The sequence below is a fragment of the Oncorhynchus mykiss genome, chromosome 4 (genome assembly GCF_013265735.2).
Source record: "Oncorhynchus mykiss isolate Arlee chromosome 4, USDA_OmykA_1.1, whole genome shotgun sequence".
Classification (NCBI taxonomy): Eukaryota; Metazoa; Chordata; class Actinopteri; order Salmoniformes; family Salmonidae; genus Oncorhynchus; species Oncorhynchus mykiss.
Genome location: NC_048568.1, coordinates 15,056,070 through 15,069,409, shown reverse-complemented (window position 1 = coordinate 15,069,409; position 13,340 = coordinate 15,056,070). Strand labels below are relative to the sequence as shown.

The window sequence follows — 13,340 nt, the reverse complement described above, 5'->3', positions numbered from 1 at the left end:
CTAGTGTGCATGAGCCTGTGCAGGAAAGATAGTAGTGGAAATAGGGCAGGGTCCAGGGACTGGACATAATATTCGCATTGGTATTCATTATTCTATGGGGATGGTTTCTAGATGATAGGCTATTCATTGCGCGGCTGCACAGATTTGGACAGCAACCCAGATCTGCTTTCTAGGGCGATGGATCAACCGAAAACAAGCTCATGTGGGATTTGTAACGATTGAAACCTGTGTTAGTGCGCAACTTCGGAAACTAAGTGGAGTCGATCTGGCGACGCGCAAGAATGTCGCAATTGAGTGGTAACTGGTACTTTCCATAGGATCGTTAGCTGTATATGAGTAGCCTATGTGTCGTGACTTCACAGTAACGGTGTCTTTCAATGGTGGTAGTACGCACTATCTTGGTTCATGATCATTGCAGATCGCACAATATCTTGCGAAACCAGGAATGAATTTACAGGAGGTTGACCCATATCACCAGACTGTTGTTTACCTGTGTTGAAATACCTTCAAACAGTAAGGACATTTTCCTTGCGTGCCTTTTGTGTAGAATGTCTGTGAGGAAACGTGCGTAATGTTGACTTTGGGTGTATGGAGATGTTGGGCAACGGAGCATCCATAACAACACAGAGGGATTGTCAACCAAAACAGACTTTGAAAAACAATGAGTCAAGATGAAGGGATATCCTTGTCGGTCCCCTCTTCTAGTCCTGGCTCGAACACAGAGGGTGCCCGCGGGGGATCTGCTGGCTCCCGGGAAGAGAGAGGCTGTGGTGACCCCATCCCCGCCGCTGGGACATTCTGGCACGACTCTGTGGTCAGCGGAAGCATCAGTCCGAGTATCCTGAGCTGTCCGATGGACAGTGGCTGCTTGTTATCTACCGGGAAATGTAAAAGCAGGGCCGTCACCGTGGCATATGTCGTCAACAGCGAGCTCACTCAACTGCACACCGCAGAGAACATGGCCCTGCATTGCCTGAAAGACGCGTGCGAGTCCGTGGGAAGTCAACTAGAAATCATACATTTTGGAAAGATCGACTTTGGGGAGACGTGTGTGCTTGACCAGTTCTATAATGCAGGTAAGAGGTGATGATGACATGCAGAGTGCATGAGGTGGGTTATTGAATATGTTGCACTCAAACTATCAGAACCAAACCATATTTACTTTTGTCACTGTCTTTTCATCTAAATCAACCCCCAGACATCAAATCCCAGCCTTCAACACATGACATAGGGGATATTCATATAAGGTCAAACGTTTTAGAACACCTACTCATTCAAGGGTTTTTCTTTATTTGTACTATTTTCTACATTGTAGAATGATATTGAAGACATCAAAACTGTGAAATAACACATATGGAATCATGTAGTAACCAAAAAAAGAGTTAAACAAATCAAAATATAGTCTATATTTGAGATTCTTCAAATAGCCACTCTTTGCTCTGACACTTTTGAATGAGTAGGTGTTCTAAAACTTTTGACCGGTAGTGTATTCACCAAAGGTATAACAGGTTCACTACTGTTCAATACACATTCCTGTGGGTGGGAATTGGGCTACGGTGCACATTAATCCACATGCCACACCACTTGCTCTAATGGGGCTTCCATGGTGGTTGCCGTGAGCAGCACACAGAAAACTGCAGATAACATTTTTACATGTCGTGGCTTAGAAGCCTTACATTAACCCCCCCAGTTTCCATATTTCTTTCCACTACATAGCCTATAGCCTACCCATTTGTGTTCATCTGGAACACATAGAGCACTGAATAGACTCAATGGTGGAATGCCTAATTTGCTCCACAAATGTGCCTCCCGAAGTGAGCCTCCTGAGCGTCATGGATTGTTCTGCTAAGTATGAGCAGGGGTTTGAGTTTCCATTAGACTCCAGAAGTGAACTGAACCTTTTCAGTCTAAAGCACTTTTCCTCCTTTGCCCATATATCTAAAACTGTTCCCTTCAACCCAAATGGAAATGTGTTGTTGCCTAGTGGGGTTTCTTCAAAGTCAGATTTTCAAAATGAGTATTACTGTGTGTTTGCAAGGATCACTCCTTCATATGAATAGCAGCTGATGACCTGGATGTTGTACCGTGGTCGATTTTAGGGTCCACTGTACGGTCAACTATAACGCTATTTGCCAACCTTCAAGGTTTGAAATACAGGATGGGAGATGATGAGGGACATACTATAAAGTATTCAAACCATGTTGCAGAGAAATTGAAGTTGTATAGTTGCGGCCAGATATATTGGCGCCATTGCACTTTTTTGGGGGGATAATTTCCGATTTCTTCTCAAATAAATTGAAATAATTGATCTTTTTTTGTCTCCACACCTTGTTATTGAATTTTAAACAACGCAGAACCATTTTTATTTTTGTAAAGACATGGCATGGATAAGATTATTGGCACCCCGGAGCGAGTACTTGGTTGCAAAGCCTTTGGCCAAAATAACTGCCAACAAATGCTTATTGTAGCCATCAATGAACTTGCTGCACGTTTCTACTGGCTATTTGACCCACTCTTCAGCAGAAAACTGCTCTATTTTTTCCCTCCGCCGACTGCTGTTTTCACCATAGGTTTGCTGACCAACAGTCTTTTTCCCCCTCTTGAATCATTCCAGGGTGCTTTCGATCTGCGTTTGGGGTTGTTGACTTGCTGGAAAACCCCCGACCATCAACAGATACAATGATTTTGGACAGCGGGTTGAACATTGCACTCTAAAACACCTTGATAATCTCCTGATTTCATGATGTCTTGCACACATGATGCCCCCCAGTACAAGAGGCAGAAAAGCAACCTCACAGCATTATCAAACCTTCCCCATGTTTGATTTTACGGTGGGTGTTCTTTTCGTTGAATGCTTAATTTGGTCATTGGTAAATATAGGAGACCCCACTGCTGAAAGAGACACAATAAATCCTGATTGAACTTCTCAGAAACCCACCTAAACAAACTTAAATCCTGGGGGAAATGTTCTGTGGACCAATGAAACAAAATTATAGCTCTTTGGCAATACAGATCAGCACTGTGTTTACTGATGACTAAATTAAACATTCAATGAAAAGAACACCCTCCCTACAATCAAATATTTGGAAGGATTGATAATGCTGTGGGGTTGCTTTGCTGCTCTGGTACTGAGGGCATTGAACTTGCGCAAGGCATCATGAAACAGCAGATTATTAGGTGTTTTGGAGTCCAATGTTAAACCTAGTGTCCAAAAAATGGGGAACCATTAAAGGTTGTTGGTCTTCCAGCGGGACAACAACCCAAAACACACATCAAAAAGCACCCAGAAATGGTTCAAGAAGATATTTATTTTATTTGAATCACTTAGCAGATGTTCTTATCCGAATTACAGGAGCAATTAGGGTTAAGTGCCTTGCTCAAAGGCACATCGACAGATTCTTCACCTAGTCAGCTCTGGGATTCGCACCTTTCAATTACTGGCCCAACTCTCTTACCTGCTAGGCTATCTGCTGCCCCAGAAGAGATGCTGGAATGTTCTGGAGAGGCCAGCAAAGAGTCCAGATCTGAAACATATCCAAAACCTATGGCGAGAGCTGAAAACAGCAGTTGGTGGAGGGCGCCCCTTAAGCACAGCAGTTTGCTGCTTAAGAGTGGTCCAAATGACCAGTAGAAAGGTGCAGCAGGGGCCTCCCGAGTGGCGCAGTGGTCTAAGGCGCTGCATCGCAGTGCTAGCTGTGCCACCAGAGACTCTGGGTTCGAGCCCAGGCTCTGTCGCAGCCGGCCGCGACCGGGAGGACCATGGGGCGACGTACAATTGGCCCAGCGTCGTCCGGGTTAGGGAGGGTTTGCCCGGTAGGGATATCCTTGTCTCATCGCGCACTAGCGACTCGTGTGCGGGCTGGGTGCAGTGCATGCTCGCCAGGTGCACGGTGTTTCCTCCGACACATTGGTGCGGCTGGCTTCTGGGTTGGATGCGCGCTGTGTTAAGAAGCAGTGCGGCTTGATTGGGTTGTGTTTCGAAGGACGCATGGCTTTCGACCTTCGTCTCTCCCGAGCCCGTACGAGTTGTAGCGATGAGACAAGATAGTAACTACTAACAATTGGATACCACGAAATTGGGGAGAAAAACCGGGTAAAAAAAATTTAAGAGGGGAAAAAAAGAAAGGTGCAGCAGGCTCATTGATGGCTAGAATTATCTTGGCCAAATGCTGTGCAACCAAGTACTAGTTCTGTGGAGCCAATTATTTTTGTTCATGCCATTGTTATTTATTTTGTAAATTCAAATCGTGGCACTTAAGTTTACTTTCTTTTTTAAATGTCAACTTAATTTAGAAGAAATAGGGAATTATTTAAGAAAGGTGCAAGGGTGCCAATATTTTTGGCCGCAACTGTATATAGCTAATGCAGTTGTATCCCTGACACACATAAAATACACAGTAATAACACTAATGACATATTCTCCATGGTAATATTCCATAATACAATAGGGCATTTTCTCAGTGAAGTAAATGTTAAAACACCCGTGTTGTATAGACTTAGCTGACATCATAGCTTAAAGGATTGTCGGTTGTCAAAACATTGTTGGTTGTGTAAACGGAACTCAATTTTCCCCCTTTTTTTTGCTTTGGCTATTTTCCACAGGGCCTCTGTGGATTTTCAGTATAATTCAAATGGGAGGTGGAAAGCAGTTCCCAGAAACCCCTTTTGTATCTGTTAAATGAACACAAGCTTTATTGAGATGACTGACAGAAGCTTCTTAAAGATTGGCAACTTCTTTATCGTGTTCCTACAACAGGACATGTTAGGGATGGAATCATGGAACACAAGAAACGAGAACAAAACTCTAGCTTTCGTATACAATGAACTAGAGGCTTGTCCGCTTTACTTCTTATTTGGAAGAGTTGAACTACCACATTCTGAATGTCAGTGCTTACCTCATAAGAAGGGAGCAGTCACATAACATGTAAATAAGTGCATCAGCAATGTGCAGGTGGAAGCACATTTTCACAGTACATCAAATAGCTGTTCAGATCCATATAAAATGTTCACATGTGACCTCGCTGAGTAAACACAGCAGTGGCTATTGACCTAACCCCATCAGCTCAATAGATAAAGGTCAAAGCACACAGCCATCCTAATGAAGTGAGCCAGTGGTGTAGGCTACTGTTAAAAAAGGGGTAATGGTTTTAAATGGATAATGGATAAATATTGATCCAAATAAATGGATAATGCTTTGCCTTTACTGTATGTTGGTCCCCAAAGGACAACACTCTTGCGCTGACTGCCACCTGTAACTGTGCCCGGGAAGCAGTATAAGCCATAGCTATGGCATGCAGGAAAGTACGGTCATGGTTGATCATTATACCACATGTCTGTGTAATTTGGATGGAGGACAATAGTGTTTAAGAGTCCATGGTGATTCCGAGAACAGTATTACCTTGGTATAAGTGTTTGTTTACCCCTCAGCTAAAGTGGCTCCGCTGTGGGCTGAACTGAACCATTGGCTGTCTGACTGTGCGAACTAGACGACAAGCCTGTACACAGTGTCTTCTCACACCAGGGACCCAGTGTGTGTTCCATTCAGTTGCTCGAATGTTTGTCCTTTTGAGAGTCTGTATCCATGACATCCCAAATCCTACCATGTAAATCTCTGGAGAAGAAAGCCTGGATGTTTCACCCAGAGTCTCTCCTCATTTCAGTTGGTCCCGAAATGAAGCACTGAACTTCAGCACCATATCACTGGAGGCTGTCATAAAGGAAACAGTCAAACTGTTGTGATGTACAGTAGAGATCACCTGGAGGGAACAACTCTCCCCAAACGATGTGGTATCACGAGACAAAAGATTGAATGTATAGTCAAGAGTGTGTCCTTTGATAGAGAATTCTATTCTGGAGAAGTATCTATAGAGTATATACTGGATTCAAAGGTTATCAGTCACTCAACATTACAGGATAGGCCTACACACACCACATTCAGCATTGTTTTCCCTGTCAAAGGATTCCACCACAAGATCCCAGATGCACTCTGACCTGAAGGCTGGCTGGCAGCTGTCACTCTCTGCCCCTATTGGTTGTCTACTAAGTTGTTTATCCATGTTCATGTGTACGCTGGCTGCCCATGTGGGTCAGAAAGCATTAGGTCAGGAGAAATTGGATCACCAACCACATTACTTTCCAGGAAATATAGTCTTTACTGGAAAGGAAGAGAAAAAAATCATGTGTTCCTCAGAAACATAGAGTGGTGTAGAGTGTTGGTTGACCAAAGCACTCTGTCAGGTTTTATCTGCAGTTTGGGTATGTGGTATCACATTTGCCAGCAGCAGTTGGCAGTAGGGCAAGGGAGTAGTTATGACCTGTTGATGTTGGCAGGGTGAGACTATTGCGTGACCTCACAAAGGTATCTTGGTGCTGTATTTCTTTATTGCCAGGTGATCACTTTGTATATTAGTATCCTTCATGTTAAATGGAATTACGTTGAGACATAAAGTGCCCTTGTTAAAAACAAGTTCTGTTTAGTTTGTTTCTTTAACAAGAGGCCAATCAGGAAGTATAAGGCCAATCTTGGCAACTGACACTGTAGGGACCAGGAAGCTCCTTTTGTTTGTGAGATTGGATGAGATCAATTCACATTCTGTTCTTACACTTTCCCCTTGGGCCATGGCACTCACTACTCACTCTCTGAAATATGCTAGTGTGAACAGAAACTAAACTACCAGATGCCGAGGATTCCTTCTACCGAAGGCCCTGGTGCTACTGACAAGTTTCTCTCCTTTCCAGTCGGAGCTGGGGTTTGTCTCTTTCCTGCATATTGCACTCATTTCTAAAAAATAAAGTAGTATTTCTTCTTTTTGGGCAAGGCTTCCCACCAGCTTATTAACCATTGTAAAAGTACCCTGCATTCTTTCTTATGGCTGGGTTTATTTATAGAATCAGGCACGACATGCTCAATTTAAACACCAACACGGTGTCTTATTCCTTCCATTGTTTTTGCATAACAACACTGAACCTAATTTGGGCACTTAAGCCTCTTTTAACTGGTTTGGTTTCATGGGCCAACAAACCTGATCTGAAAATAACAATACACGTCTGAGTGCTTAAATTGCTTCCTGGAAGCAGCTAGCAACACTGGATGCTTGTGTGAATTGATTATTAGTCCCATAGATTTGTCTTGACTGATTGTAGGACATCATGATGCACTGGTAGTTCCCTCTTCAATTCCGCTTCAATTTGACTGCAGGGAAACATAATGGAATGTGAACGGAGCACACTCTGCAGATAGAGGTCTCCAAGAACTGCTGTTTTTGGAATTTTGGCAGCGGACGTTCACATTTCTCTGTGCTTAAGTCACCACTGGCCCCTTCGAGCACGGTCATTATCAGACACAAGGTCCTATTGCATCTTTGGGGAAAAGAAAACTGCAGTCTTGGGAAACATTCACTTCCAGTGGAGACTAGGGACCGTCATTCTTCCACTATGGGGTTGTTCCGTCCTGCGTCCTCCTCAGTGCGGCTGAGCTCCAGGGAAATCCATGACACTGGCGCGCTAGTACACTCCCCTCTTTCCTCCTGAGTGATAAGGGGAAAGTACACATCACGGATGGCTAGACAGTGATGTCTTCACTCAACACCGTCATAGTTTGATAATGGATAGATGGATTATCACTGAGCAGAATATGCTGAGAAATGAATGATTAAGCTTCAGGCATTCAATCGTCCATCCACAATGGCGCGACGCCAACTGCTGAAATTCTCAACAAAGGCCTGAATTTTCTTACTACAATCTGAAATAATTACATTCTCAAGTGTTCTCATCTTGTGTATGTCTCGCTGGCATTTATTCACTGTGTGTGGTCAAAAGATATGCTTGAAGTAGAGCTACAGGATTTTTGGGGGGGATACGCTTGAGATCTTCAAAATATAAATTAAATATGGGATTGTAACGTTACTCTTACAGTTTTTCTTGCATGTCAACATTTGCATACATAAAGACACGCAGTTTATTAGGTACACCCATTTAGTACCAGGTCAGACCGCCCTTTGCCTCTAGAACAGCCTGAATTCTATGGGGACTAGAAACATTGCTCAATTGGTATCAAGGGAGCTAACGTGTGCCAGGAAAACATTCCCCACATCATTAAACTACCGCCACCAGCCTGTACCATTGACACCAGGAACGATGGGGCCTTGGACTCATGCCACCAGCATGACGTAACCGGAACCGGGATTCTTTGGACCAGGCAATGTTTTTCCACTCCTCAATTGTCCAGTGTTGTCCAGTGACAAGGACCGACGAGTTGTGCGTTCCGAGATGCCATTCTGCACACCACTGTTGTATTGTGCCGTTTGTTTGTGGCCCGCCTGTTCGCTTGCATGATTCTTGCCATTCTCCTTTGACCTCTCTCATCTACGAGCTGTTTTCGCCCACAGGACTGCTGCTGACTGGATGTTTTTTGTTTGTCGCACCATTCTCGGTAAATCCTAAAGACTGTTGTGCGTGAAAAAGCCCAGGAGGCCGGGCGTTTCTGAGATACAGGAACCGGCACCCCTGGCACCGTCGATCATACCACGCTCAAAGTCACTTAGGTCACTCGTTTTGCCCATTCTAGCGTTCAATCAAACAGTAACTGAATGCCTCAATACCTCAATGCCTATCTGCCTGCTTTATGTAGCAAGCCACAGCCACGTGACTGTCTGTAGGAGATAAACATTTTCGTGAATGGGGTGTTGTACCTAATAAACTGGTCACTGAGAGTATATGCAGTTGAAATTAGAAGTTTACATACACTTAGGTTGGAGTCATTGAAACTCGTTTTTAGTTTTGGCAAGTCGGTTAGGACATCCACTTATGGATGACACAAGTCATTTTTCCAACAATTGTTTACAGACAGATTATTTGACTTATAATTCACTGTATCACAATTCCAGTGGGTCAGAAGTTTACGTACACTAAGTTGACTCTGCCTTTAAACAGTTTGGAAAATTCCAGAAAATTATGTCATGGCTTTAGAAGCTCCTGATAGGCTAAAATCAAAAGGAATCAGCCAAGACCTCAGGAAAAAAATTGTAGACATCCACAAGTCTGGTTCATCCTTGGGAGCAATTTCCAAACGCTTGAAGGTACCACGTTCATCTGTACAAACAATAGTACACAAGTATAAACACCATGGGACCACGCAGACGTCATACCGCTCAGGAAGGAGACGTGTTGTCTCCTAGAGATGAACGTACTGTCACGTTCTGACCATCGTTCGTGTGTGTTTTCCTTGTTTTAGTGTTGGTCAGGACGTGAGCTGGGTGGGCATTCTATGTTGTGTGTCTGGTTTGTCTATTTCTATGTTTGGCCTGATATGGTTCTCAATCAGAGGCAGGTGTTAGTCATTGTCTCTGATTGGGAACCATATTTAGGTAGCCTGTTTGGTGTTGGGTTTTGTGGGTGATTGTTCCTGTCTCTGTGTTTGCACCAGATAGGACTGGTTAGGTTTTCACATTTCATTATTTTGTAGTTTATTCATGTATAGTTTTTCCTTTATTAAACAAACATGAATCATCACAACGCTGGATTTTGGTCCGACTCTCCTTCACCTAAAGAAAACCGTTACACATACTTTGGTGTGAAAAGTGCAAATCAATCCCAGAACAACAGGAAAGGACCTTGTGAAGATGCTGGAGGAAACAGGTACAAAAGTATCTATATCCACAGTAAAACGAGTCCTATATCGACATAACCTGAAAGGCCGCTCAGCAAGGAAGGAACCAAAACCGCCATTAAAAAGCCAGACTACAGTTTGCAACTGCACGTGGGGACAAATATCGTACTTTTTGTAGAAATATCCTCTGTTCTGATGAAACAAAAATAGAACTGTTTGGCCATAATGACCATTGTTTTGTTTGGAGGAAAAGGGGGAGGCTTGCAAGCCGACGAAAACCATCCCAACTGTGAAGCACGGGGGTGGCAGCATCATGTTGTGGGTGTGCTTTGCTGCAGGAGGGACTGGTCCACTTCACAAAATAGATGGCATCATGAGGTAGGAAATTTATGTGGATATATTGAAGCAACATCTCAAGACATCAGTCAGGAAGTTCAAGCTTGGTCCCAAAAAAGTGTGTGCGAGCAAGGAGGCCTACAAAGCCAACTCAGTTACACCAGCTCTGTCAGGAGGAATGAGCCAAAATTCACGCAACTTATTGTGGGAATCTTGTGGAAGGCTACCCGCAACAATTTTAAAGGCAATGCTACCAAAACTAATAAAGTGTATGTACATTTCTGACCCACTGGGAATGTGATGAAAGAAATAAAACCTGAAATAAATCGTTCTCTCTACTATTGTCACGCCCTGGCCATAGAGAGGCTTTTTATTCTCTATTTTGGTTAGGCCAAGGTGTGACTAGGGGTGGACGTTCTATGTTCTTTTTTCTATGTTTTTGTATTTTTGTTTTTTGCCGGGTATGGTTCTCAATCAAGGACAGCTGTCTGTCATTGTCTCTGATTGAGAACCATACTTAGGTAGCTCTTGCCCACATGGGTTTTGTGGGTAGTTACTTTCTGTTGTGTGTATGTCACCTTTCAGAACTGTTTCGTTTCTCCTTTGTTATTTTGTTCAGTGTTCTCGGTTTAATAAATATATGATGAACACTTACCACGCTGCGCTTTGGTCCTCACCTCATTCCAACGATGATCGTGACAACTATTAATTTCACATTCTAAAATAAAGTGGTGATCCTAACTGACCTAAAAACAGGGCATTTTTACTAGGATTAAATGTCAGGAACTGTTTAAATGTATTTGGCTAAGGTGAATGTAAACTTCCGACTTGAACTGTACGTGTTTTTCTGAGGCTTTGAAGAGGAAATTATACACATTGTCTGGCCTGTTTTTTATATTTTTTATATTTAATGAAAGCTCTGTGAACGTGAGCATATCATGAGAATTCAAGACTTAAGTATTCATGCAAGTGTTTGCATAAGTCCATGGATTTATAGTACATGATTCTTTGTCTCCCAGACACCTGCTAGGTGGGCACACTCTTTGGCATGGAGTAAAAGAGGGAATCGAATCCCTCTGCCCTTTTTCTGATTGACCAGTAACACTCCTACAGAGGTAAAATAGCGATTCCATCAGTAGGAGGTATAAACTGGTTTCGAAAGCAATCAGAACGTATATTAGCCTACTTCTATCTTGTTTAGGTTTTTCCCCACCTCATTTTGGGTTAAAGGAGAGTTGTATAGGCACAGCCTAGTCAAGCCAGCGGTGACTGACCACACTCTCTGTGTGTTTCCGAACAACAGGCAAGGGGTTTAAAATGGGTCTACGTAATTGACAAAGCAGCAGCAATGTTTGTTGTGATTTATTGGAGATTTTTTTTTTTGGGGGGGGGGGGTTCTCTGAATGATTTAGTGTTGTTCGTCAGAATAAGTATCAGTAAATGTGCTTAGTGAAAAGAAGAGCATCGGTCTTAGATATATTCAACGCCGTATTACTGGGAGTCACGACTGCAGCGGTGGCTGTCAAGTTCAAGGAATAGTTGAGGACACAGAGTATGAATAAGAGCTGCAGTCTGTCCTCACCCATTGTTGTGTCTGTGCGTTGTTCTGAGAAGGGAAATGAAACATTTTTTTTTCCCCTGTCAGTAAATGGATAGACGTCAGAGAATAGTACTCAGTAAAAAGCAAGGGCACCAAGAACTCACACAATGTTCCTCCGCTATTCCCAGAGCCCCATTTCCTCCTTCTGTTTTGTTGTTCACTGTTCTGTTCTTTGGAAAAGATCAGCAGTGGGGGAGATGTGCCACCCCCTTTGTTGGCACTGCGAAATGGGCAGTGCCAACAAAGGGGGTGGCAGATTATGACTGCTCGTGTGTCACAGTTGAGAGACTCAGGTGTTCTACTTCCAACCTTGTTTTGAGGATTCAAATACAACAGAAAAACAAGGACTTGCGTACATGGCCTACATCACTTTTGTGTGCAGAGTTGTTAGTCACCAGCTATTCATGTTTCGAGAGTTGGCTGTTGATAATTGGCTAGTGTATCACCACTAACACTTATAACCCATTGATGCTGCATCTATTCCCTAAACTCAAAATCAATATTTTCTATCAAGTCTCTCATATCCCAGCACTCTTTAAACCGTACTTTTAAAACAAAGTGCCAGTACAAATGTGCATAAAGCAGTCAAGTGTACAGTACTGCATCATGCCTCGCCAGACACCTCAGTGTTGTCAGCTGAGAGCTGAGGAGCTCTTAAGTCAAAGAGGCCACTCATGTCTCCTCTTACTCTCTAGCACAAGACTCTCATTCTCTGCGTCTACCACATTTTCCAAATGTCTACATTTTCCCCCTAAAGCATCATTCATATAAGCCCTGCCCTATGTAAGCTAATATTTTCCCCTGGCTCATACCTAATCCTATACAAGGCAGAGGCTTCCAAGGATAGCGCGGTATGTACCCCACCCGTTTCCTCATAGAAGTGTCTGTGACGTTCTAACTTCTACACAGATGGATGCCTCCACTACTGGTATCAAACATTTGCAGTTGTAACGGCCGTCGTTGGTGTAAAAAGGTGAGGACCAAGGTGCAGCGTGGCACGTGTTCGGCATTTTATTAAATATAACTGAACACTAGATGACAAAGTAACAAAAGGCACAACCGCAACAGCTCCGTCAGGTGCAACACACACTAAACAGAAAATAACTACCCACAACCCATAGTGGGAAAACAGGCTGCCTAAGTATGGTTCTCAATCAGAGACAACGATTGCCAGCTGCCTCTGATTGAGAACCATACCAGGCCAAACACATAGAAATAGAAAACATAGAACACAAAACATAGAATGCCCACCCCAACTCACGCCCTGACCAAACCAAAATAGAGACCTAACAAAGGATAGGTCAGGACGTGACAGCAGTTCTCTGGTCTTTTCACATTAACACATCTCTCAAATGTAATATTGATGGGGGCTCCTCTGCTAGCGGATAAATGGGTCCCGTAATATATTATTCAACAGCAAGCCTGTACTATCTGGAATGAGGAGATGCTGGCATTTGACCTCATCCAGTATTCATACTCACTGTACATCAGCAGTCTCTGATCTTTTGCATGATCTGTATTGTCTTCAGCATAACAATTATCGTTTTATTTCCTATTGCGTATGTCTGTAACAGGGACTCAGTCTCAAGCAATGATCCCTTTAATTTTACGTTTACTGTGAACACTGAGGCTGTACCGACTTTAAGTTGCAGTTTTAACAGTGGCCAAGTTGGCTACTGTGGCTATTTGATCATAATGTAGGGCCTACCAGAGTGGCCTACCATCAACAACAATGGAGAAAATGCATCCCATAACATTTGAACATGGAAATAGCTGTTATATCATTCAGCCTACAGT

General features: G+C 43.2%; 1 protein-coding gene across 1 annotated transcript in view; it reads left to right on the top strand.

Annotated features, from left to right (window-relative positions):
* map3k5 (mitogen-activated protein kinase kinase kinase 5) overlaps nucleotides 1-13,340 on the top strand; it is a 60,547-nt gene continuing 47,207 nt past the window's right edge. Inside the window, exon 1 of the mRNA XM_021600315.2 lies at nucleotides 1-1,076. Within this exon, the coding sequence (XP_021455990.1) occupies nucleotides 662-1,076 (415 nt within the window). The 5' untranslated portion in view covers nucleotides 1-661. The remainder of the gene's footprint in view (nucleotides 1,077-13,340) is intronic.